Raw genomic sequence first — 25,377 nt, 5'->3', positions numbered from 1 at the left:
GGGCACTGCAGGGGTTGTATTTGGAATATTTTAAGTATTTGGATTTTCTCTACTGCAAGACTGATAAAAGCAAGTATGTTTGTATTTGGCCCCTACGATGACAGCATTACAGCAGTTTATAACGTTCTATTTCTCTCCTTATCTTGGTTCAAGTCTCCCATTTTGCAAAGGGAAAGAAAGAAACTGACAAATGCAGTGATTTATCCATGTTCACTAAGTAACTCTGAGACAGAACAATGAACCAACAATGAACCAAAGCAAACGTTTTACATCCCTGCAAAAATAAGGAAGAAGTTTTTTGCATGGAATGCAGAAGCTATACAATGGCAATTCTTCTGTCAGCTCTAGACAAAATACACAGCACTGATAGCCCTTTATGCAAGGATTAGCTCTCTCAGTATATAATTCAGAGGGAAACAGAAACAAGTAAAAACACACACAGTTCTAATTTGGGTTTTATTGTTTTAATAAACCTAGATACTCCATCCAAAATAGAACTAAACTAATTCAAAACTTTTACTAATAAAAATAAAAAAGAGCCTAACAAAGACAAATTAAGCATATTAGAAAACAGATTTCACATAAATCAGAAGGAGCACACAGGGAATTAAAAAAAAATAAATTGAATCGCCAGCTCTTAAACTGCACCCAGAGAAGCAGCTCCAAACTGTAACTAAAAGCAGTCTGTATGAAGAAAAATGTAACAAGCCACCATCAAAATCACAACAGCTGTAGAAGAGACGATATGAATACCAGCTGAACACAGCATACTTGAATAATGAGTGAAAAAAAAAAGATACCACAAAAACATTAAATATCAAATTATTATTTCTTATGCTCTTGCTGGTTAGTGGTTATTCCAGTATACATCAAAGTCACAAAGACATATGAATAAATTACTATGTTGAGAAAGTAATATCTCATCCTCTTAAAGCAGAATATAGATAATTAAAACTCCCAACATACAAAAACGTTCATAAGCTTTCCAGGAGAAAGCCTGCTTAAGCAAATGAACATGGTAGCTGCAAATCCCGATCATCAAAAATTTGTTCAAAAACTACATTACAGAGAACTTTAGCAACAGAATGTGGAATCTGCCTACATTCCCCAAAGACTGATGAAAAGCAAGCTACAACATAAGGAAGACAAATTGCTGTCTTCTAAGCACTGGTGTAGTTGCTACAAGTAGATGTTAGAGAAGCTAGGGAAAGAAGAATCTACTGTTCATCACTGATTCTTCTACTTCTGTGATCTCTTCAAAAGAGAATTGTTATAGCGGGACAAGGAAAGGAATTAATATTTTCTGAATATTAAGATCTTTCTACTTCCTTAATCACAGTTCCTCAAATCAGCAAAGAACTTGACCCTCTCACACGTTTAGTATTTTATTTCAGCATCTAATTTTTTAAAACAAAAATGACATGCTGAGATACCGATGCATACATGCAGAAAAAATTGCTGCATTACAAACATGGCACAGTGCAACTACAACATATATAAAATTAGTTCTTTTAGTAAGAGTAATTTCATGCATCTATTGTATTATTTCTCATTCAACAAAAAGATTACTGAATCAATCAGATTTTTCCAGTATTTCGATTATTTAAGCTATTCCTACCAAAGCCTCTATAGTAACTGAATATTTGGGGTGGGATTCCAGCTAGATTTACAACACCTTTTATTCAAAAAAGAGAAATGGTAACCTGAAAGTGTAGCAAACAAGATGCATTGGTGTAAGCAAAATTCATAGCACTAACAAGCATTCAACATTTCAATTTCGCAGAAGATACGTTTATCATGGTCCATGTATGAGTAACTTCGATCACAAAAGCAATTTGCTCCTCAATTCTTAAAAGTAGACAAAAATGTAGACATGATTCACTTCACACTTGAAGAAGTCTTTGTGGAATCCTAATCTTGATCTAAACCTTCAAACTAAGTAACAGTCAATGCTATCCTAATTTTTCTGCTTGCATATCTACAGAATGCAATTTTATTTAATTCTTTTAAACATAAAAATATTTCTTCAGGAAATATTGCATCTCATCAAGTCAGCAGCTTAGCTTCTTCTAGGGACAAAATTCTGCTTAATTCTCCAGCTGATACCATTCAGCTACATCTGCTAGTATTGTATGCAAGATGCACAGAATCCCACATGCCCTAGAGAGCAAGAATGACAACTTGGTTATTTAAACATGTTTTTCATTTTCTGCAGCCTGTTCTAGTAAGAGTCAAGATTTTACTCTGAGAGATAGAAGAGAAAGAAGTCCTTGAAGACTTCTCCCTCTTCCAGACACAGGATTTCTCCTCAAGACATCTTGACTGGCAGAGGACTTATTGAATGCTCCGCTCTCTACTCCAGGATTTTTACCACTTCTGTGACAGAAAATCAGTTAATAGTTATAGCAAACATGCAACAGCCATGGCTGCAGGAAATACAAAACAAGTATCAGTTCAGAAAACAAGATGGTGCTCTTTAGAGTTTTTGAACTAAGTATTCTACGTATTACAAGTAAGTTGATTCATTTTCTTCTGAATTTTAATGACATTTTGAAAAAAATCAAGGTGAAGGAAGTTAGTACTGATCTGGCAGCATGCCTCCAACTAAGGTTACCCCCCAGCCAACAACCATTAGGAACACCAAAGAGGAGGAGAGGAAATTATTCAACTAAGGCGCAAATTTTTACAGGGTTACTCCTTGTTACAATATCTTCCCAAATACATAAAAAAGCTCTAAGATGTTATTTCAGAAAATTATTAGAGTATTACAAAGATCAAGCTGTTAAATTTTACACTTAAGAACACTTCCCTATTTATTATACCCAATTACGCAAATATTTATCATCGCAACTTCAAATAACCTTTGCAAAAAAGCTACATTTCAAAATACCATCTCAAGTAGTTTTTTTAGAATATGGAAGCAGAGCAGCTTTTGGATTCAAGGATAAACACCTCACCAAAACAAAACAAAAAAAAAAACAGTAAATCTTTCTATACTTAAAAAAATAAGCTCAGGTTTCCAAAACAATTGACACAGACTAAGTATGCAGTTACCATCACCTGACCTGGCACATGAAAATTCCCAAGTGTGAGAGTAAGCAGTGCTTTGCCCCTTTATCCTGCAGTAACATCAGGTACTCCCCAGTTCCTTCAGTAAAAAGGGTGACAAAAATAGATAGAATTAATACTGAGCATAAAGGTGCACAGACTGAAGACAAGACGGAAACCTGCCAACATGAATAAACACAAGAACCCAAAAGAAATTTCAAAAGAAGCTGACAAAGTGCATTTGTAAGCAACTTTTTGCCTTTCTGGTGTGTTCAAAAAGATTCCCTGATACAGAATCATTTCTATTCATATATTCGGATATATTTCTGTTAAATAACAGAACTGAAGATGCTTGGCAGAATAGTGCTTACATGCCTCAGTCAAATTTCAGAGAAAGACTGGCTCGGGAAAGTTCCAAGCATTTGTGATTTTGTAACTTTATAAAATAGTGATCATCAATCAATGCGTTTTCACTGGTTCCTGGAACACAAACATTGAAAATCATCACTGTTTCTCAGCCACAGAAAGTAAATCTTAAACATTCCCTACTTCTTTAAAACATATAGACACATGCAACAGATTCCAGCTGTCCAGTGATTCTCAAGAAACTACATAAAGAAATTTATGTGGAATTAACTGAATATGGCACACACACTATATATATTATGGGTCCAACATTAACTGGATCCATCAGTTGCTATTTAATATAATAAAAGAAATGTAAACATTAAATAGCAGCACACAGGTTTATTACTAGAAGCAAGGAGGAACCAGTCAAATGATGCCAAGTCTTAACCTTTCCCTATAACTGTGGTACTGGTTCCTGCAGGAAAAAGGACATTGCTGTTAAGGAGATTAGTAGCTCCTATAGAAAATACAGGCTTTTGAAAGTGCCAGTACTGCTTGGTAACTGATGGGATAGGTAGCTTCTTTTGGTTTTGCCATTCCCACTCCTGCTCACTTAAACATTTTTCTTTTTTAAAATCACAAACCTCAAAAGCTTCACTTCTTATACAACTTCACTGTAAAGAATTTACCATGCCAGTTGCTCCTGCTATTTTACTGGGGAAAAATATATATTTATATATTAATAGAAATTGCACATTACAGACCACAGTTTCAGTTTCAGCACATTTATTATATGCATTTATTTATCTAAAAACCAGAACAATTCCCTTCATGAGCACCTTAAGCCTGTAGAGCAATTGGGTTTTACAAATTTTGCCTTCAGCTCCCTTGCAAGCCTTTCCTGAATGTTTCCTAAAATATAAAAACAAATTTAAATCCCCACACCTATGCATATATTTGCATTCCAATGCTGTGAAGGAAATCAGCTTATCATCACATTTATCCAATCATGGCACAAATCTTTAAAAAAAAAACTGGTTCTAAATTTAATCACAGCTTAGTACTTGAGGTAAAAGGTAGATATCAGAGAATTCGGTTTACTATAAAATATTTTCACACAGAAAAACATTAATCTTTTTGCATAAGAACATCTGCACTGTAATCACATTCTTGCAAAAAGAATATGAGGTACAAGACAGAACCTGAATTCCTACAAGTATATTTGTTCAATAGACAAGACACTTCCTCAAGAGATGGCAAGCCCTCATTTAACCCATCCTTCATGCCTGTGAATGCCTGAATCCCTTCACTGCTGGCTATTGAGTTCCCCTGAGTTTATTATTTCGGGAAGGTTCATTTTTATTCTGATGTACCACTTCCTTTCTAAAATGATATCCAAGTAGTTCTGCTCTGCGAGAACCAGAAAGTAGTAAGATACAAGTTACTCGACATTTTGGTGTTCGCATTCCTTCCTCTTAAGCCACTCAGTACAATACAAATGATGATACAGGAAAAAAGTATCTGAGGAAAAATTCCTCAGTTTTAATTTTCCTCCCACTTGGAATAGAAGTTAGACAATTTTAAACATTTGAATTTTAAACATGTGCAAGAATGAGCTTTTGGGGTTTTTTGGGTTTTTTTTTTTGTTTTGTTTTTTTAATTGCAGGGTAGCCTTAGAGATTGCCAGCAAGTATATAACAGGGCACAGATAGTTATTCTGCAGTAACTCCAGCCTTCGGGGCCTAGACACTAATTTTAAACTCTCAGCTTGGAATTAGAATTCAGAGATGTGCAAGCCATCACTCAGGAGTACATTAAGTTCCTTTCCTTTGCAAGGACTGTGGAGGTTTGTTGCATTTCAACTTTCACTGTATGGGAAGCTTCAAGTTTTCTACTATGCTGCCCACAACTATATGTCATGGAAACTCTGTTACAGTTAGAATTCAAACCTGCAGAAAAGGATAGGTAATGAACCCTGAACATTAACAGAAGTTACTATTTATATTCTACATCTAATTAATCATTATTACTTCTCTATGTTGTACAACCACGCTTATGTTTACATAAAAAGAACATATTGAGAGGACACAGATGATTGAAGGCTTTGCAGTTCTTGCAGAATTTCTTTAGGCATTTCTGCATTTAGGCATTGCACACTTTTAGACAACAGAATGTTTTGAATGAAGAACATACAGAAACTCCTAGGAAACAAACATGCTCTTTGATGTACACAGCTTTCATGTTCTGAAGTCTCAATCTCAAAGTTTTGAATTTCAGTACGTCAAGGTGACCTAGCCAAAGGAGGAGAGAGCATCATCAGCATTTTAGTTTGTATGCCCTGAGTCAGTAAGAGTAGTGAATACTCTTACATATATGTTGTATTACAAAATACAAGAACATCAAATCCTTCAATTCAAATAATTTCTAAGTGATTTTTTTTTAAATTCCACATCAAGTATAACTGGTATCTACAAAACATGGTAACATTGACAAAAGTTGTTATACCATTTAAAATTTCTTATTAGAAAAATGGTCAAAATATTTCATTTACTTTGGGGTTAGGCTTTCCTAAACCAAAATTGAAACCGGTATTTTCTACAATAATATTAAATGTGCCTCTACTGGAATTAATGTATTTACTGCTATCCAGCACACCCCTGCAAAACTGCTGTTTGCTCTGAAGTGTGCAATGCCATGTTTATGGAATATTTATAATTACCTTCAGTGAGATAAGTCAATAAGGACAAACTGTGAGCCAGATAGAAATTCACAAATATTTATTTGTTCCTTAATACTGCAAAAAGAACTGCAAAAATTGAACTGGCACCGAAGTTATTTACGACAGCAATGTTTACTCACAAAAATGCGTACATTACCAGTTCTACTCACTACTGGAATTAGTTACACTGCTAGATTAACATCAAGAAACGTGAGATAATCACATTTCTTACATGAAATAACATTGCATGAAGGAGATGAATAATTTCAAATTGTATAAGCCTTCCTTAAATCTCTACTGGTTATTGAAGAGTGTCCTTTTTTTTTTTATTTAATGAATAAAACAGCATAAGTTAAAAAACAGAAGTCTGCTGAAAATCAGACAGTTTGCTTTAAATATTTATGATACTGGTTACTGGTTTGCTGTCAAACACAAACAATATCATGCTCAAATGATGAATATGGCACTGAGAAAAACTGAGTGAGGGAGGCAGAGACATGAATTAAGAAAATTGCCATGAAGAGACTTACATACATTCACAGGTTACTAATGGAATACAGAGGAGCAATCAGACAAAAGATTAAGATATTAAAAGCCAAAGAAGGAGTGGAGAAGTGAGCACATTCCTACATCACTAGAGAAAGTTTTGAAAAAACAGATACAGGTGCTCACTATACCAACTTCCCATGCACTCTGAGCAATTCCTTCTCCAAAGCCCTCCTTCTACTCTTTCACCAAGTCTTTTCTTGCTGGGATGTTGCTTACAGACAGGGAAGGACAGCAGCTCAAACTAGAGATGAATTTTTCCACATCAGACACGGCCTCACTTAGAGCTTTCATTATTTTGTAGTGGAAAGCTCATTACAAGATAGATTTCACTACCAGTGATATAGTCACATCACATAATTATTTAGTAAATTCTTCTTTGAAATCTACATTAGTATTTCCCTATGATTTTCACTTACCTTCAAGAACAAAGCTTGAAGATAACCTGTGCAGAGGGAAATTCTGATTTCTTCCCTGTTCTACTTGAAATATAAGGCTTGATTACACACATAAGAAAAGTTAGTGAAATACATTCTGCATTCACGCATACTATTTCTTTTTTTTTTTTTTTTAAACTAAAAAGCAAGAGGTCCCAGCTTATTCAAGACATTTAGCATTTAAAATTGCAGACTTAGAGCAGCTCCTAACATAGGAATGTTCCTATACCCTGTATGACTTTGGACATCATGCTAGTGACTGAGTCCTGCTTGCTCTGCTGTGTTTGACGGCTGCCCCCTGCTGTCTACGCCTCTCCTAGACAGCACAGCTAGGATACAGTTTTTTTCATAGTTATTTTCCCCTTTTCACTTCACATAAAACATCACTTTATTCAAACAGTCCATATGAAGGTAAACAATCTTCTCCCAAAGCTACTTCTCAGTGCTAAACAGGAGTTAGACTTTGCATATACACTATTATGGCCCATCTTTCCACACTGTTAGCATTAAAATGCCTATTCTGATTAAAACATTGAAGTTTCCAGCTCCTGCCATATTTATACCTTCATCAGCCAAGAGCACATTTTAGCTAAATTAATTCTTCTGTAATAACACTGAGCAGCGTAATCTCAAGGATGTCCTGCTTGATCTATTCTCCTCAAGAATTTCAAGTATACCATCAGTACCAAGTGTGTGTGGGAAGGGCGTGGGGTTAAACAAAAGGCATGAAACTAGTGAACTGAAATTCCCCAAGCGTTATATGGTCTAATCAAGAAGACTTATTTGCTTTTCACTACTCTTGGTGTTGGTCCTAATATTTAATTTTTTTTGGTAAATTTTCATTTTAGAACTAAGGTTACCATTAAAGTTGTCCATATGAAAACAAAAATTATCTCAGAGTTATTCCATTAGTCTTTCAACAAAGTAGCAACAGATAGCAGCACTTCTGAGTGATCCTACATTCACAGTTTTCTGCATTTCAGCTCTCCACATGACAAAGTTTCAAAAATATGCACAATCACAACTAACACAGGATGAATGGAGACAGGCAGAAGGGCTTCTTCTATCACACAGTAGAAGAGAGCACAGTGGGAAATCTCATAATGCTAAGCTGAACCTAGCAAGCCAGCTGTAGCTGTCTGCATTGACAAAATAATGATGTGGCCTGTAGAAAGGTGACAGATTTCATAACATCTACTGATTCAATTCAGCCACTTTATACATAGGGACCTCAGTTCAAATCCAACACAGGCAAAAACATAACAGCCAATTGATTTTGGAAGTCAAATGAACAACAAGTTTGAGGCTTCATTTCTCAGAGAGGCAACAAGTAAAACTAGCACCATCCTTCACTAGAAGAGGTCTGAAGCACAGCTGAATTAAAAACAATCCTTGTGAGGTGCTTCTATCAGATTAAATGCATTACTTAAATGAGTAAATGACGCTTTGCTGAGGTGGTATCATACTGTTAGAGCTATAAAAGAAATCTACGATGTAATGATATTCCCCCCCACTATATGCAGATGATGGTTAATTTTTTCTACAGGATAACATGCTATTCAGAACCATTTCCCTAAATTAGCTGTACCACAGAGCTAGAGTTTCAACCCATCAGTAACGGTATTTCTACTGAAATTTTAATAAAAGCTGCTATCATTCACACTAATCATCTCCTTATGCTAGCTGACTTTTTTTTTCCCCACAGTAACTTACAACTTAAAGACCTGAAGAGCTTCTATTAACAGCAAAGAGCAATATTACCTTCAAAAAAAAAAATAGAATCTGAGACCAATTATTACTCAGAATTGATTTTTTTTTGAAACTAGTAACAGTTCAGACAACTATAAAATGAAATGCAGATACATGTTTTTCCCTGTTCACTTTATCAAAATGGCAGTCATGCAGAAGATTTTGAAAATTAAAGAAACAGGATTATAAAACTACAAATCTGACATATGGCCTTTGGGGATACAGAATACTTACAGTTATAATTAATTTGTTAGTGTGACCAGATTTCAAAACTGACTGTGGAATTCTGGAAGCTGCTTCTCATTTCCTCTGTTCAAATATAGCAACTCTAGTCACAAATGAAAGATAACTTAGCATTCAGTCCAGAATTAAAACTACTTTAACAGATTAAAGCATGTATCTACACAACAGTGTGGCAAGAAGTAACAGCTTAGCAGGGGTGTAAAGCAGCCCTGACTCAACCACAACAACATAGACTGTTTTTCTACCATAACTCCTTCCAACAAGGGAGAGGCTTTAGTCTGACCTTCCATCTCTATTGATGACAACTATGACCTTGGAGAGCATCCACTGCTTGTTAGACTACACTGAACTCAGAGCATTCACAGCAGTCATTTCTCAAGTTCCTCTAGACAACAGCAACGCTCTCTCAAGTGAGAAGTCACATTAATGAAACCCGGATCGGCCAATACATTACACAGTGTTAACACTCAAATTTGTACATCAGTACTGATACGTATTCAAGCAAGTTCTGCATAGGAACAGACAAGATGTGCTCCTCCTAGGCAATTCAGTTCTGCAAGTGTTTTAGTGTTAAACTTGATTACCTGAAGCGCCAGGAAGAGGCATTTTTGAGATTAACACAACTAAAATAAAGAGCTTCTAAGACAGAGAATATATGCACAAAGATGCTATTTGCAGCACATTTAAAAAAAAAAAATCACACTGTAAGAGTTATTTAATCTTATTGATTTGGTATTTGTAATAGGAAACATCCTTACAGGGTTGAAAGCTTTTCACACAAATACAAGCCATGTGTACCACTTTCAGGATTTCCAAACAGGTATGAATTTATTTTCAATCAAAACTGTTAGCAAGTATAAGCTGTAAAGGTACCAGTAAAGCATGAGAATACTATGTCATGAGAAAGAAAAATTAACATTAAAATTAACTGAAACTGCAGTTCTGTGCAACAAGGCAAAGTAATTATACATGCCGCAAATACAAGAAAAATTAAAAAAAAAAAAAACAGAGCAGATCTGATACCTGCTCCAGCAGCTGTACTAAAGGCCAGCTCCTTACCTCTTGTACTAGAGACATTCTTTCTTCCATTGCAGGAGTTATTCCTCCCAAGAGTGACCGCTTAGACTTTTCTACATGTTATGTGTGTGAGTAACCAAATTCTGCTTACGCAAGCTTTTTTTTTTTTTTTACTTTAAAATGAATAGTTTAAATAATAAAACACATTTATATTTTATTATACCTCAAAACAGCAGCTACAGCAAAATTGAGTTAAAATTTAAATTTCTAATTTATTAATATTGTATTATTTTGAAAAGTAAATAATTTAGCATTTTCACTAGCTAAAACTTTTTTTTTCTTATTTTATGTTGCAGTTAAAATACCTATAATTTATTATTGTAGCATCATTTAGCCTTTATTTCAAAGATCACTCCTACAAAATTGGAAAAAAAAATATCCAAAAAGACAGCCATTAACCTATTGCTGATGGCACAGGGGGAAGCTACATGCACTCATTTTGTAATTCTAGATGATAAGTTAATTGAAGAAGTTTACATACATGGGTACATACGAGTTATCACGCAATTCCTACAGCTGACCTGGATAGGTCAGAGATACAGCTGAGAGGTGAATTTAACGAGGTCCATACTTTCTTGGGAATTTAGCTGTTACTAGAGCATGCCTAAACTCCTGCCCTAACAGATAAGAAGTAAAATGAGCAATGCCTTTTCCTCTCCAGTATGGGTAGGCCCACTTTTATGCGGGCATTGCTGCCACCACATGGCCAATCAGCTGTACTTCACATTTTGCTGATGCTGCACTGCTCAGTAAGCTACCTCTCCCAAAAGCAGCTGTTTTTCAGCTTTCTATTCCAACCTCTTAAAACTGAAATATTTGCCACTGGTTTCCCAAATTGCCTCCCTAGTCCTGCTCACCACATCATTCCTGATACAAGCCAGGACGTAACTGGCCTTCTTGGCCTCATCCCCTGGTTGACTTTGAATTGATCTGTGATAGCCCCTGAGATTATCCATTTCATAACCTTCCCTGGCACCAGTGTGAGACTGACAGGTCTGCAGCTACTGGGATCATCTTTGTGGCTCTTTTTGAAGATGGATGTCAACACTTGCCAGTTCCTTTCTAGAAACTTCCTCCTTAAAACATCTTCCCAAGAAGACTGCTTTTTGAAAGCTGAACTGAGCATACTGTCTCATAGGCTTAGCAATCTTAACAGGTTCCTCATACCAAAGAATAATGCAAGTTTAATTAAGTATAATTTCTCACAGATTACAAATAGAATTTTAAATTAATTCCTGTTTATTAGCTCTTATGAACACTTGCTTCCTTTGGCATCTAATTTTTAAAATACTTGCCTGTACAGAATTTTTCAGTTCTGCTACACCTTACCTGGTAAACACATATACACAAGTACCAAAGGCACAACAAAAATAACAGCATATGCCATAGTTGTGCGTTTAACTCAGACTCTGGGATAAGGCTTCACTGGTCCAAGTAACTCAAGAACTTTTTTGTAGTTTGACCCTGACTTCCATATGCTTGGATGTAACATTTACGGTAATACAGACAGCAAGATATTCGCCAATAAATATCATTTACAATATTTTCATTCATTCTTTAGGTAACCAAACACAATTTCTGCAGTTTATGAACCTACACATGTGCAGTTATGTCTCTCACCATCTGCATAACAGTTTCACCTGTATATTTCTAGAAGTGAGAAGGGAAACAAGTCATGGTGATATGTATAATAAATATTTTGGCAACTCTAGTGAGGAAGTCTAAATGCCCCAAGGCTTCCTGGAGAACAATAGACTGCAGAAACTATTATATAAGAAAAAAGAAAACAGATTAGTCAAGTCAACTAAAATCTAAGGCTATTAAACAGTCTCCATCTTCCCTTGTATACCAGTCACGAAGGATGAACACACTCACCTTTTTTGCTCTTTGTGCTATATTAGGCGTTCTAGTGAGAAGCTTCTCAATCAAGTATTCTCTATTCTGCAAAATCAACATTCAGTAAGTTAAAGATCAATACAGGGGAAAAAAATTGTGTAGATTTTAAGGCAGAGCAAAATTTACATGTAGGGTTAAACGTTTTACCTTGGCTTTCTGGAAAAATTTGCATTTTAAAAGTTCTGCTGCTGTGGGCCTGAAAAATCAATAATAAATTAGAACAGGAAACAAAGACCCCTCTCAGTGAATACAGTACAGGGTGTTAGTTAAATAGTATGTCTCGAATACTTCTGAATTAGTACTGTATGAATAGGGAAATGAATGGCAACAGCTACTAAACTAATTCACACATACTTACCACACATGAAAAAAAAACAAAGTTTCCCTACGGCAAAGATACCAAAAAAATATATATCAGTACCTAAGTTGCCAACTTCTGCCTTTTTTCTTTTAAGAAAAATGCATTTAACCCTTAAAACAAGCAAGCAAATTAAAAAAGTCAGATGATGTGATTCCTGAAGTGACGCCATAAGTGTAACTAAACTTTGCTCCACAGCAATAAAAATGTGATTATATTTTCTAGACATCAATACCTGTTAACTGAATTATATTCTTCAGTGATGCAAACAGGTAGTAATTGTACCAATACTATTAATATGCTGCATGAAAGTTATCAGGAGCATTTCAGAACTAAAGAAATATCAAGTCAAAATTTGTAAGGTCAAAACCTAGATATTTCAACTTTACTTGCAGTTCTCTTCAAGTCTGTTTCTTCTGATCATCTTCATGTTTATATTTTTAATATTCCCAACAGACTTTCACAGCCTTTCAGCTACTGAAATGATGATTCCAATACAATGATTTATTTTCACTAGCCTCAAGCATTCTAAAGCTACATACCCAGACAAAACCATAATCTGGTGATGAAGACTACCATGGAGATAAAAGATAACCTCTTGGGATGACCTAAAAACCATCTGATATGGTTTCCTTTTTTTTTTTTTTTTTTTTTTTTAAATACTACTAGGTATGCATTCCCCTACCATTTTCTGGATATAGCTAAATTTAGGGGAGCTGGAATCTCCAAGATTCATAATTTCCAAACAGAAGCAGTATCTGCTGTAGATTTTCATTTGACAGACCAGATTAGATAAAACAGGGGAAAACTTCCATACAGAATGTTTTGTCATCAAGAAAGAAAAATATGAACTGCTTTATTTCTCTGAGGTCATAACTGATAAGGAGGCAAAGGAAAACAGGAACAGTATATAAATAGCTGTTCACTCCTAGAAATAATGAAACAACTTGGATCATCAACGATAAGCATCCCATTTAGACACTGACAATAGTTTTATGATTGCTTATTTTGCTTCCACTCCCAAGTACCTGATGCTACAAATAAAGGAGTTCTTAGTAGCAGCAATGTGTTGACCACCATCCTTAGTTGCAATCCACATATAACCCTTGAATCAATAAAACGAAGGGAAGCCTTTTAAGAATCAGTTTCTACATCAATTTTTGAAAGTTTCGCCTCAAATCAACTCCAAACCTTAGGGCAAGTTTTAGTGATCCAGCACCATCATATTTCATTAACAGGAATATACACAGTTAAAAGTTAGATTCTTCATAAAGCCTTATCCAAACTAGCGTCTTCTTCACTGCTCCATCAATACCCATGCAAAAACACTCTGAACAGGTCTGAAAGTCTTACTCCTCGGTCTGTAATTCATGCTGGATTAAGCAGTGAATTATAGCCAGAGACTCTAACCCACATTCTTTGCACTGAGGAGATAAATACTCATGCAGATGCCCAAAAGAAAACATCATTATCTGAGATATAACACAGTGCTATGCATCTAATTTAACAGAATAGCAGGTACAACTTCCACAACTGACATAACTATGGAAGTGCCTGTGCCCAATGAATTCCAGACTATGAAAAAAGAAAAAATAGCAATGACCCTTTAGCATAAGAATGCTCACTGTCACACTGAGAGTAATTGGCACATAGATCTCATCACTTATAAGCTAACTGTTCACTTCAGATCAAACTTGACTATGAAAATACTACATGTACTAGAACACTAATGTTTTAATATTGATGTCAGATAACTCTTGGCATTGTGTCTTCAAGGAAAGAACGTACGTCACTTTTTAAATTATGTTTTCATACCAATTTAACCTTTCCTTGAATATTACTGGTACTATAAACTTAAGAGAAACTTCATAGAACACAATCACAGAATCATATGGGTATGAAGAGTTTAAAGACTATCTATTCCAAAGGGTTTAAAGATCATCTATTCGAATCCTACTGCCATTGACAGAAATGCTTTCTGCTAGGTCACGTTGCATATGACCTTGAACACATCCAGGTAGGAAGCATCCACAACATCTATAGACAAAGATTATCCAGCTTGATTATCCAGAACAAGATTTCATTCCTAACCATAAACAACCAGCAAGTAGCAGTGCAAAGCGTCAAGCATTAGGGCTCATTAATAAGATCATCAGTTGCAAAGGATTCGGGAAAGACTTTTCAGTCAAAGCAAAATTTGAAGGATTTCAAGAATAAGGATGGTGCTATGTAATTTTTATTCCTTTTCTTAATTACACATATCTTCTAGTACTGCTGCTGCCATCTTTTCAACTTGACCACTACATATCCTGAACTTAATGCTAGTGGAACATCACTGAAGACCCATATGTACCACTCAATCAATTCCTTCAGACCAATCCTTCCCACCCCCCCTCCACCCCCAGAAATGTCAGATATGAAACTTTTAAAAAGTTGATACATTAAACATTCTCAAGAAATAATGATATTTAGAATGTGTCTTCTCCACCTCTTCAGCAAAGACACCTATGAATGCGGGTCTGCATAAAAACAAAGAAATAAATAAATGATTTGCACTGGGAAGCTGGGACCTCAAGCATCTACTTAAAAACTATTGCTAACACCTCTATTATCTTGGCTACCCCATTCACCAAATAAAGAAAAAAAAGTCAATAAAAAGCCTACAGTAACTTTAGCAACTCTACAAGCTTGGAGCATCCCATCTTAGGTTAAAAAAATTTCTTGTCGTAAATAATTTTCTATGGAGACATTTAACTTAAAGACAACATTGAGCTTAGTAATTCAGTACTTTTTCTAATTTTTAAAGGCTAAGAGTTTATAACATTTGGTTACCAATACTTCTGTTCCCTCAACCTGAACAGTCCTTACATTTATGGATATATATCAAGATGTTTATCCTGCCTGCAATGAAAAAGATACAGAACAAGGACTTTTAGATCAGAACACTATATCTAAATATAAGCAAATGAGGTTAACAACTCAGAAGAGACAATTCAGAGGCAATTTCTTCTCCCCAGATGAAGATACTGATGATTGACACTCACAAAATCCAAGCCATATACTAAAGGACAACGATATTTAAATACCAGAACTCTAAATATTCTGCATATTTAAAAAAAAGAATAGTTACATCGTACATGGCAATAAAAACCTACCTTTTGGAAGGATCTTTTTGAAGGCATAAAGAAATTAATTTTCTAAAGGATTTGCCATACTTTTTCATCATCTCCTTGTCCTCTACACCAGTTTCTAAAGTGGGAGGGTCATTTTGGAGAGTCAGCATTAACACCTACAGTAAACCCAAGAAAAAATACTCTCAGCAAAACCAAATCAAATGATGTATAAATTACGAAAACAACTGTTCCTTGGTGTACATACTTTTAGATATCTTGATTTCCCCTTTATAACTAAGTAGTACTAACCATCAAAATAGCATTTCTACACAATCCTCATAGCAATTAGTGGAACAACTCATATAAATAGACATTAAAACATCAGTAATACAAACACCACTCACTATTCCCCAAAGAAATGAGAACAAGTGAAGTCCAAAATACTGAAAAAAAACCTATGCCTGGGTGTGAAGCATCATTGGACAGTGGATTTCTGAGAGGAATGTGGACACATGAGAGTAAAACAGAAGAACAGTAAGCAAGGTTGCTGCATTTAACATTTCTGCTGCACAAATAAAAAAACAATACTTCAGTGAAACACTGCAAGATTTAAAGTACCTCAGAAAGAAGCTCATGGTGGTCTTATGCATAAATAACAGAAGTTTTTAGGCTGCTCTGATAATAAAATATCATATTCATTCTTCTATCTATGTTAGACACCATTCTACAACACCTATTCAGAAATAGTGATGTGTACAGCAACTGCTATAAATTTAAGCATCTTAACATTATAGAAGTTGGAATATTTACAATTTTTAGTTACCATGGGAGTAACAAACATCATCTGCCACAAGGTTTTTGAGTAGCTGCTTTTGTTTTTTGTTTGTTGTGGGGAAAAGAGGAGGGACTTTGTTTTTTCCCCCAGTAGGTTTCCCTGAAAGCCTAACATTGTCCAAGCTCTTCTTAAAGCAAAGGCACAAAATTCATTTCAAGAAAGCTCTCACTTACTACCTTTATCAGATCTTGTAAAAAACACATTACAAATCATTAACTAAATGACCAAACAGAGGAGACAAATTTCATTTTTAAAGAGTAACTTAAATTTTAACTTAAAATTTCTAGTTCAACAAAACAAACAGCAGCTTTCTCCTATTTTAAAAAATAGGTATCAGATATCAGACTTCCACTTCCATATAATCATTTGCACACTTTTTCTGAAAACCTCTATATTGTTCTATTTTAAAAGCCAATAGGCATAAAAACAATCAGGAAGTTCATAAGTTCATAAGTTCATAAGTTCATAAGGTTGGAAAGGACCTATAAGATCATCTAGTCCAACCATCCTCCTATCACTATCTCTACCCAACTACTAAATTAAGTCCTTTAGCACCTCATCTAAACGCTTCTTGAACAGCGCTAGGGATGGTGCCTCAACCACCTCCCTAGGCAGGCCATTCCAGTGCCTGACCACTCTTTCAGAAAGAAATGCTTCCTGAGGTCTAATCTAAATCTTCCCTGGCGCAACTTGTGGCCATTCCCTCTCGTCCTGTCATTACTTATCAGGGAGAAGAGGCCTACCCCCTCCTCACCACAACCCCCCTTCAGGAAGTGGTAGAGTGCAATAAGGTCTCCTCTGAGCCTCCTCTTCTCCAGACTAAACAATCCCAGCTCCCTCAGCCGCTCCTCATAAGACTTGTGCTCCAGGCCCCTCACCAGTTTTGTTGCCCTTCTCTGAACACGCTCCAGGGCCTCAATGTCCTTCTTGTAGTGAGGGGCCCAAAACTGAACACAGTACTCGAGGTGCGGCCGTACCAGAGCTGAGTACAGGGGGATGATCACCTCCCTGCTCCTGCTGGCTACACTATTTCTAATACAGGCCAGGATGCTGTTGGCCTTCTTAGCCACCTGGGCACACTGCCGGCTCATGTTGAGCCGAGCATCAACCAACACCCCCAGGTCCTTTTCCTCTCCACATTCTTCAAGCCATTCTGCCCCAAGCCTATAGCATTGCATGGGGTTATTGTGGCCAAAGTGCAGGACCCGGCACTTGGTCTTATTGAACCTCATCCCATTTTGCTCAGCCCAGCTGTTCAGCCTATCCAAATCCCTCTGAAGGGCCTCCCTACCCTCAGGCAGTTTGACACATCCTCCCAGCTTTGTGTCATCTGCAAACTTACTGAGGGTACACTCAATTCCCTCGTCTAGGTCATCAATAAAGATATTAAACAAGATGGGCCCCAAAACTGACCCTTGGGGGACACCACTCGTAACAGGACGCCAGCTGGACTTAACTCCATTAACCACTACCCTCTGGGCACGGCCCTCCAGCCAGTTCTCCACCCAGAGAAGAGTGAACCTGTCCACACCACGGGCTGCCAGTTTCCTTAGGAGAATACTGTGGGAGACCGTGTCAAAGGCCTTGCTGAAGTCCAGGTAGACTACATCAACAGCCTTTCCCTCATCTACCTGTCTGGTCACCCAGTCATAGAAGGAGATGAGGTTGGACAAGCACGACCTGCCCCTGGTGAACCCGTGCTGGCTGGGTCTGATCCCTTTATTGCCATGCACGTGTCGTGTGATCTCCCTCAATAACATCTGTTCCATAACTTTCCCTGATACCGAGGTCAGGCTGACAGGCCTGTAGTTCCCCGGGTCTTCCTTACGGCCTTTCTTGAAGATGGGAGTCACATCGGCAAGCCTCCAATCTTGTGGGACCTCTCCAGATAACCAGGAATGCTGATAGATGGCAGAAAGTGGCTCGGCAATCACCTCTGCTAGCTCCCTCAGCACCCTTGGGTGGATCCCATCTGGCCCCATGGACTTGTGGGAGTTCAGATGGAGGAGAAGATCTCTGACCGTCTCTGCTTGAATCACAGGGGGTGCATTATGCACCCCGTCCCAGACTTCCAGGTCAGGGCAAGTACCATTTGGATAACTGTCCTGTTTATTAAAGACAGATGTGAAGAAGGCATTGAGAACCTCAGCCTTTTCCTTATCATCTGTGGTTATATTGCCTGCCTCGTTGAGTAAAGGAGGGAAATTTTCCTTAGTTTTTCTCCTGCTGTTAATATATTTGTAAAAGGGTTTCCTGTTCTCCTTTACAGCAGTAGCCAGCCTAATTTCAAGCTGGGCTTTAGCATTTCTAATTTTCTGCCTGCAGATCTTGGCCAGTTCTCTGTAGTCACCCCAAGTAGCCTGACCCATCTTCCAGAGGACATAGACTCTCCTTTTCTCTCGGAGTCTCAACAAAAGATCCCGGTTCATCCACACTGGTCTTTTGCTCCTCCGGCTTGACTTACAGGACTCCGGGACTGCCTGCTCCTGTGCCTTTAAGATTTCCATCTTGAAGAGCATCCAGGCTTCCTGGACCCCTTTACCCTTCAGGAGCAAGTCCCAAGGGACCCTTGCAACAAGTGTCCTGAACAGGTCAAAGTCTGCCCTCTGGAAGTCCAAGGTAATAGTTTTGCTAGTCACCCTCTTGACGGCACCCAGAATAGCAAACTCCACCATTTCATGGTCACTCTGGCCAAGACAATCTCCAACCTTCACATCCCCTACTAGTCCTTCCCTGTTAGTGAAAAGTAGGTCAAGCAAGGCATCTCCCCTGGTAGGCTCTTGCACCAGCTGAGTCAGGAAGCAATCATCCACACATTCTAGAAATCTCAAGGACTGCTTCCTCTGCGCAGTATTGTATTTCCAGCATATATCAGGGAAGTTGAAGTCCCCCATGAGAACGAGTGCTGGCCATCGTGCAACATCTACGAGTTGTTTATAGAATATCTCATCTATTTCTTCATCCTGACTAGGTGGTCTGTAACAGACCCCCACCACGATGTCACTCCTAAGGACTATCCCCCTGATCCTAATCCATAGACACTCTACTTTGTCATTTCCAACCACTAGTTCTTCAACATCAAAACACTCTTTGATATAGAGAGCTATGCCACCACCCTTTCTTCCCTGTCTATCCCTTCTGAAGAGCTTGTAGCCATCAATCCCAGTATTCCAGTCATGGGAGAGGTCCCACCATGTTTCTGTAATAGCTACAAGGTCATAGTTAGCCTGCCTCACAATGGCTTCCAGCTCTTCTTGTTTATTGCCCATGCTGCGTGCATTGGTATAGATGCACTTCAGCTGAGATATCTGCCTCACCCCTTTTTCCAGCACAGCCTCCTTAGGCGCTTTACTGGAGAGCCCTGTTTTATCCCCTTCCCCCGTCACAGCTAGTTTAAAGCTCTCTCAATGAGTCCAGCTAGCTCCTGTGCTAGGATTCGTTTCCCCCTTTGGGATAGGTGTGTCCCATCAACAGATAACAGGCCAGGAGCCGAGTAAACCGTCCCATGGTCAAAAAACCCAAAGTGTCTATCTCTACACCAACCTCTCAGCCAGTTATTCATCACTTGTGTTTTCCTAGCCCATTCTGTGTCCTTCACCGCCCCAGAAGGTATGGAAGCAAACACCACTTGTGCTCCCACCCCTTGAACTAATCGCCCTAATCCCCTAAAATCTCTTTTCATAGTTCGCAGACTTCTCTGAGATATTTCATTGCAGTCTGCCTGAACTACTAGTAATGGGTAGTAGTCGGTGGGGCGAATCAAGTCCGGGAGTCTTCTAGTAATGTCCCTGATTCGAGCCCCAGGGAGACAGCACACTTCCCTGCGGTTTGGGTCTGGTCTGCAAATGGGGCCCTCAGTTCCCTTTAGAAGGGAGCCACCCACTACGATCACCTTCCTTTCTTTCTTAGTAGCGGCAGTCTCAATGCACGGAGGTGACTGCCTTGCCATTGGTGACCTCCTGCGGGAATCTTCCTGCACTTCACCCCTTATCACCTCTTCAACTTCCAAAGCTGCAAACCTATTGCTTAGGGGTATCTGGGGGCACTGGGGAGGCAGAGGGGGAGATCGCCCACGGCACCGAGTAGGGACTCTCTGCCAGCCCTCCCCATCCCTCAGATATCCCCCTTCTGCCCTACGGGGACAGGTCAGGGAGTCCACCAGAAACTGTGGGGGATCTCCCTGGTACCTTTCTCTCTGGCACTCCAGGGAGTTACTCCACCGGTCAATCTCCCTCTCACAGTCCCTGATGGCCCTCAGTCTCTCAACCTCCTCCTTCAATTCAACCACCATGTTAAGCAGATCTTCCACCTGCTCACACCTTGCACAGGAGAACTGCTTAGCACCCTCATCTAGTAGTAGCAGGCTCTGACACTCCTTGCAACCAGAGACCTGTGTAGCCACACTTCTAGGCAGACCTTCTGTCTGGGTCGCCACAGCCTTCTTAAGGCAAGCCCTCTGTCTTGTAGAGACCATGACAGAAAAAAAATAAAAAAAAGAAGCGAAAAAAAAATTGAGAGTAAATAAATAAATAATGGTTTATAATAATATATATATAGATATGAATTGTAATGTGATACTTCGCGGCCCTCCCTGAGCCCTTCAGGGATATACCCCTTCAGCCCTAATCAGCTGAGGAGTGTGGGTGAGGGCGCTGAAACCCTGGCAACGCCTATGCCTCGTTAACACCTACCTCGTTAACACCTGCGCCTCGTTAACGCTTCGTTAACCTCTCGCGAGAACAGCCGTTGGGACTAGCTGCTCTCACTCGGTTCCCGAGAGACTGGAACCTCCCGAAAACCCACCCTGTACCTCAATCAGCCACTGCAGCTCCGGCTGTGCCGACTCCAAAGCAGTTGATCACGAGGACTGAGATCAACTGAAGTGTAGCCTTTATTCTCATTTTCTCTAACGTGAATGAAATATAAAGTAAATGCTAGTAGCAAAGGCCCAAAGCCCAGCTTTCTAGGTCTTTACCTTGTACATCACTGCCCTCACACAGCTGCCTATGCATCCTTACCAGCATTTACAAAATTGCCCTATTTTTAGTCATTCCTCAATAGAGAGCAATTTGCAGTGACCAAAAATGTTTAACTACACAGAACAACCTGAAATCCAGAACCCTTCAGCATTAACATAAAGTGATATTTACTTTCATAGGAGGATATTTGTGATAAGGTGCTGCTCCTGTTGCTAACTCAATGGCTGTTATCCCAAAGCTCCACATATCAGCCTTGAAGTCATAACCTCGCACCTGGAATAGAGCCAGAAAGGAAAAAACAAGGTGGTGAAGTCTTGAGTTCTAAAACTCGATGAGTAAGGGATATATTTATTTTTAATATTTGTAATACCTGCTCCATTACTTCAGGGGCCATCCAACATGGAGTACCAACAAATGTTTTTCTTACTTTGTTACGAGTCATATCACCTCCGGTAGCTAGAAATGCACTAACACCAAAATCTGTGGAATAAGAGAAGTTATAACCAGTTAAACTACTAGTAACAAATCAAAGCTTTCATACAGTAGAAGTGAAGCTAATTCTCTTGAGAACCACAACTGAAAAAAGGAAGACGTTCTTTCTCAGGAATTAGCTAATTAGGAAAACAAAATGCACACAGGAGCTACTATTCAACATTTGCTCTTAGAAGGGCATTAGCTTCATATACTCATTAAGCAAAGTCAATATATCAGCTAGACAAGCAAAAGACATTTCTCATGACAAAGTATTAATTTAGATTTCCTCTGGACCAAAGAGATTTTTTAGTTAGTTGAAGTGCTCCTTGTAATATGGTTCTACTCCATAACTTAGATGCACTTTGCAAGCAAATATTGCTCAAAGAATGCATAAACATTTTCAGGCTGGGTATTCTTAGCCCTTAAAATAATGTATTTTATATTTACTTTCCAGCAGTAATTCTTAGGCTGCCTTGACTATATTCTTTTTCCTTCCCAAAGTATCAGCAGGGATCACATAACTGAGGTTTTAAGTAAAACTCACATTTTAACCCAAGAAAACCTAGAGAACTCTTTCATCCTATGGAAAAGAGGTTTTTTTGTTTGTTTGTTTTGGTGCGGGAGGTTTTTTTGACTTTTTTTTTTTTAGTCCACAACATTACGGAAGAGACTGTTCCAGAAACACTGGACAGGAATGCTGAGTCCACACTCACTCCCTACTGTTAATTTTTTCCCAATGACCACACACAGAATGATTTTGAGTCATTCTTATGGTCTGGATTTGGAGACTTTATCATGAGTTTCTATTAATGAACCATTAAACATAGAATTCTGGACCTCTTTACATCATTAAAACACAAAGAAATGCAGTAGACAAAAAAGAAGTAAACCACAAACAATGCATGCATTCTTAACTTTCCCTGCAGCTTATTTGAAGAATAAAAACAAATCACTTTTCCTCCAAAATTTGTAAATTATGAATTGGAGAGATTTCATTTGAACTTCTGAGAAGAGTGAACAGTCTCAGAAACACCTGCTTCTAAATTTTGAATGTCCTGAAGTCAACACTGTTACTTGTAACGCTTTCTTGAAGAACCAGGAAATTTGTATAATTGGAAAACAAAAATAAATACATAAAGGGAGATATGGAAAAAAAAGTCTTTTCAGTAACAAAGATAAATAGTTGATATCAGACAGTTGTTTAAAAGTCCTTCCAGGAACTGAGATGCACAGTTAAAATTCTGACTTAATCTTTGAAAAAGACACAAGTCACAAGAAAGAAGAGGGAGAGGACACCATGAAACAACAAGCAAAAACAAAGCAAAATCCCTTCCTGGATAAGCTTCAAAAAAGTTTTGCAACACCTCACTGGGAACGATGTCAGAAGCATTTAATTAAAATCAAGTAAATATTTCACTGCAATTCTAGTCAAGCAATGTACACTTCTGCAAAGAGGAAGAATGCCCCAATGGCTCCTCAATAAAAACAAGACATTCACATCTCATTCCAGACATAGCTTTCACAAATACATGCTGCTTAATAACAGACATGATCTGCAGTGGCAAGCTTTCTATCACACTGCAGATGCAGTATAATTGAGGAGAAATTCTATAAAAAGGGGAAAACATTACAAGGAAAGAGCTGGTACACTAGTACCTAGGTGTTAGGTACTAAAAGTCACAGTTAATAATAACAAAAAAAAAATTCAGAAAGAGTCACAATTCCAGTTTATTAGTAAAGCATCTTGAGATTATTGTAAGCAGAGGAACTAGCCAAAATAGCATAGCTCCAAAAGCCATTTCTCCTCTGGTTCTTTTACCAGGGATGGGCACTGGGCCAAGCCTCAGCCAAGGCCAACCTCCAGGGTTGGGGGAGTGACATAGGCACTGTTTCCACAGCAGTGGGGCTGCAAAGCAGCTGCCAAAGGAAGGCAAAAACTGCCAAAAAAATCTTTGCTCTAATGAATTCTTGAAAGAGGCTCTAGATTTTAGTGTAAGACTAAAGCTAAGGAAAGCTTAGGCTTTTGTCCCCAAACAGTTGTCCCTGATAATTTTTTCACCTGCATCTGGCCCAAGCAGCTGAAGCCTAGGCTCAACCTATTTTTTGGGTATGGTTTAGCACAAGAGTGAACATTTTAAGAGCTTGTGCTGAAATGGGAAAGTTCCTACAGCCAGCTACAAACCAAACCAATGTGAGAAACATTCTGCAAGAATCCTCAAAACACGCTGTATTTTTTTTTATTATTGGATTTATTGAAACTCATTTTCATGTATGGACTGAACACACCATGCATACTGCCCGTACCTCCTGAATTTCCAACAATTTACTGTGATTTCTCTTTGTTTTATGCTCTTTATTTCATCTTACTTCTGTTCTTTTGCTGGTTTCTTGGATATTTTGAGCCCCACTAGACAATTCAGGTTTAGAATGGTGTAACCCATCTAGGGCTGATGAAGTACCAATCTTGTTTGTCCAAGACACCAGATCTTGCAGTCCAAACAGGTTTAATAACAACAGAATGCCTGAGGAACTGAAGCAAATATTTAATATTTTGTTTGTGAATTGGAAGCCTAAAATTTCCTGCTCTGAACAGAGGAATTTGGTAGTTGAGAAATAAGTATACTCAATTTTAAACAGAACAGGAAAATATATGCTTTCCTCTTTTCCTCTAGAGTCAACAAGCAGAGTCTCTGTAAAGAACCTCTGAGGTCTGTAATCAGGCATCTCTGTAGAGCTATTGTGCTTCCTTGAAGAATATATAGTCTACTCAGTTTCTTTGAAGAATGCGTGGTCTTTGACATCTGCACAAAAACTTTTGTCAGAGAAACACTAGACCGGGCTTCATCTGTGAGTCATAGCCCCTTAGAATAACTACATACTAATGGACGACTGTGTTTTCTAGTGTTATACCATATATTAGTAGTATGTGTTATAGGTTTATCTTTTCATCATATAAATTTGGGGTGCAGAAGAATAAACAGTCAAAAGACCTACAAGTTCTTTCAACAAATTAAGAAGCCAGAATGCAACAGCTAGATTGCAAATCAGGTATCTATTCTGCAAAGATTAAAGGAGATTTTTCTTCATCAGAGCAGATGGATAACAAGGAAGAATTGCAGCTTCTAGCATTTAAAGTGCCTTTCAGTTAGTATGCAATGTTCAGCTGCCCCACACCTATAATGAAGCAAGTCTGATATTGCTGCAAATTTTAGCTGAAGTAGCCTGGCACAAAAACACCTGACAGAAAGACACATTCCACATATCTATTCAGCTACTGAAATTCCTCAGTCCTGCATGTACTGAATGCCGCAGCAGTACAATAAAAACTTCACTACTTTAAGATCCCTACAGCAAGAAGGAGGAAAAGGTCAAGAAACCACGGGCTAGAGCTGAACTACAAAATGATAAATTAAGCTCTTGCTTGAATGTTATCTGATTAGCAAGATAGCAGATTGGACTGTGTGTGAATGTTATGATGAAAAGTCAACAGCTTTTTCTTCCGATCTTTCCTGAGATTTTCTTCGAACTTTTTATAACTATTTTGTATTAAGTGGG

At 38.1% G+C, this 25,377-nt stretch overlaps 1 protein-coding gene across 1 annotated transcript in view; it reads right to left on the bottom strand.

Annotated features, from left to right (window-relative positions):
• The window catches only part of STK39 (serine/threonine kinase 39), an 88,686-nt gene that overhangs the window by 41,783 nt on the left and 21,526 nt on the right, over nt 1–25,377 (bottom strand). The window contains 5 exon segments of the mRNA XM_065751106.1: nt 12,043–12,108; nt 12,211–12,259; nt 15,577–15,710; nt 21,520–21,621; nt 21,719–21,828. Of these exon segments, the coding sequence (XP_065607178.1) occupies nt 12,043–12,108; nt 12,211–12,259; nt 15,577–15,710; nt 21,520–21,621; nt 21,719–21,828 (461 nt within the window).

The sequence above is a fragment of the Cyrtonyx montezumae genome, unplaced genomic scaffold (genome assembly GCF_038088225.1).
Source record: "Cyrtonyx montezumae isolate F1298 unplaced genomic scaffold, pur_monq_1.0 scaffold_7, whole genome shotgun sequence".
Lineage (NCBI taxonomy): Eukaryota > Metazoa > Chordata > Aves > Galliformes > Odontophoridae > Cyrtonyx > Cyrtonyx montezumae.
Note: the sequence above shows the minus strand (reverse complement) of the source record. Positions and strands in the feature narration are given on the sequence as shown.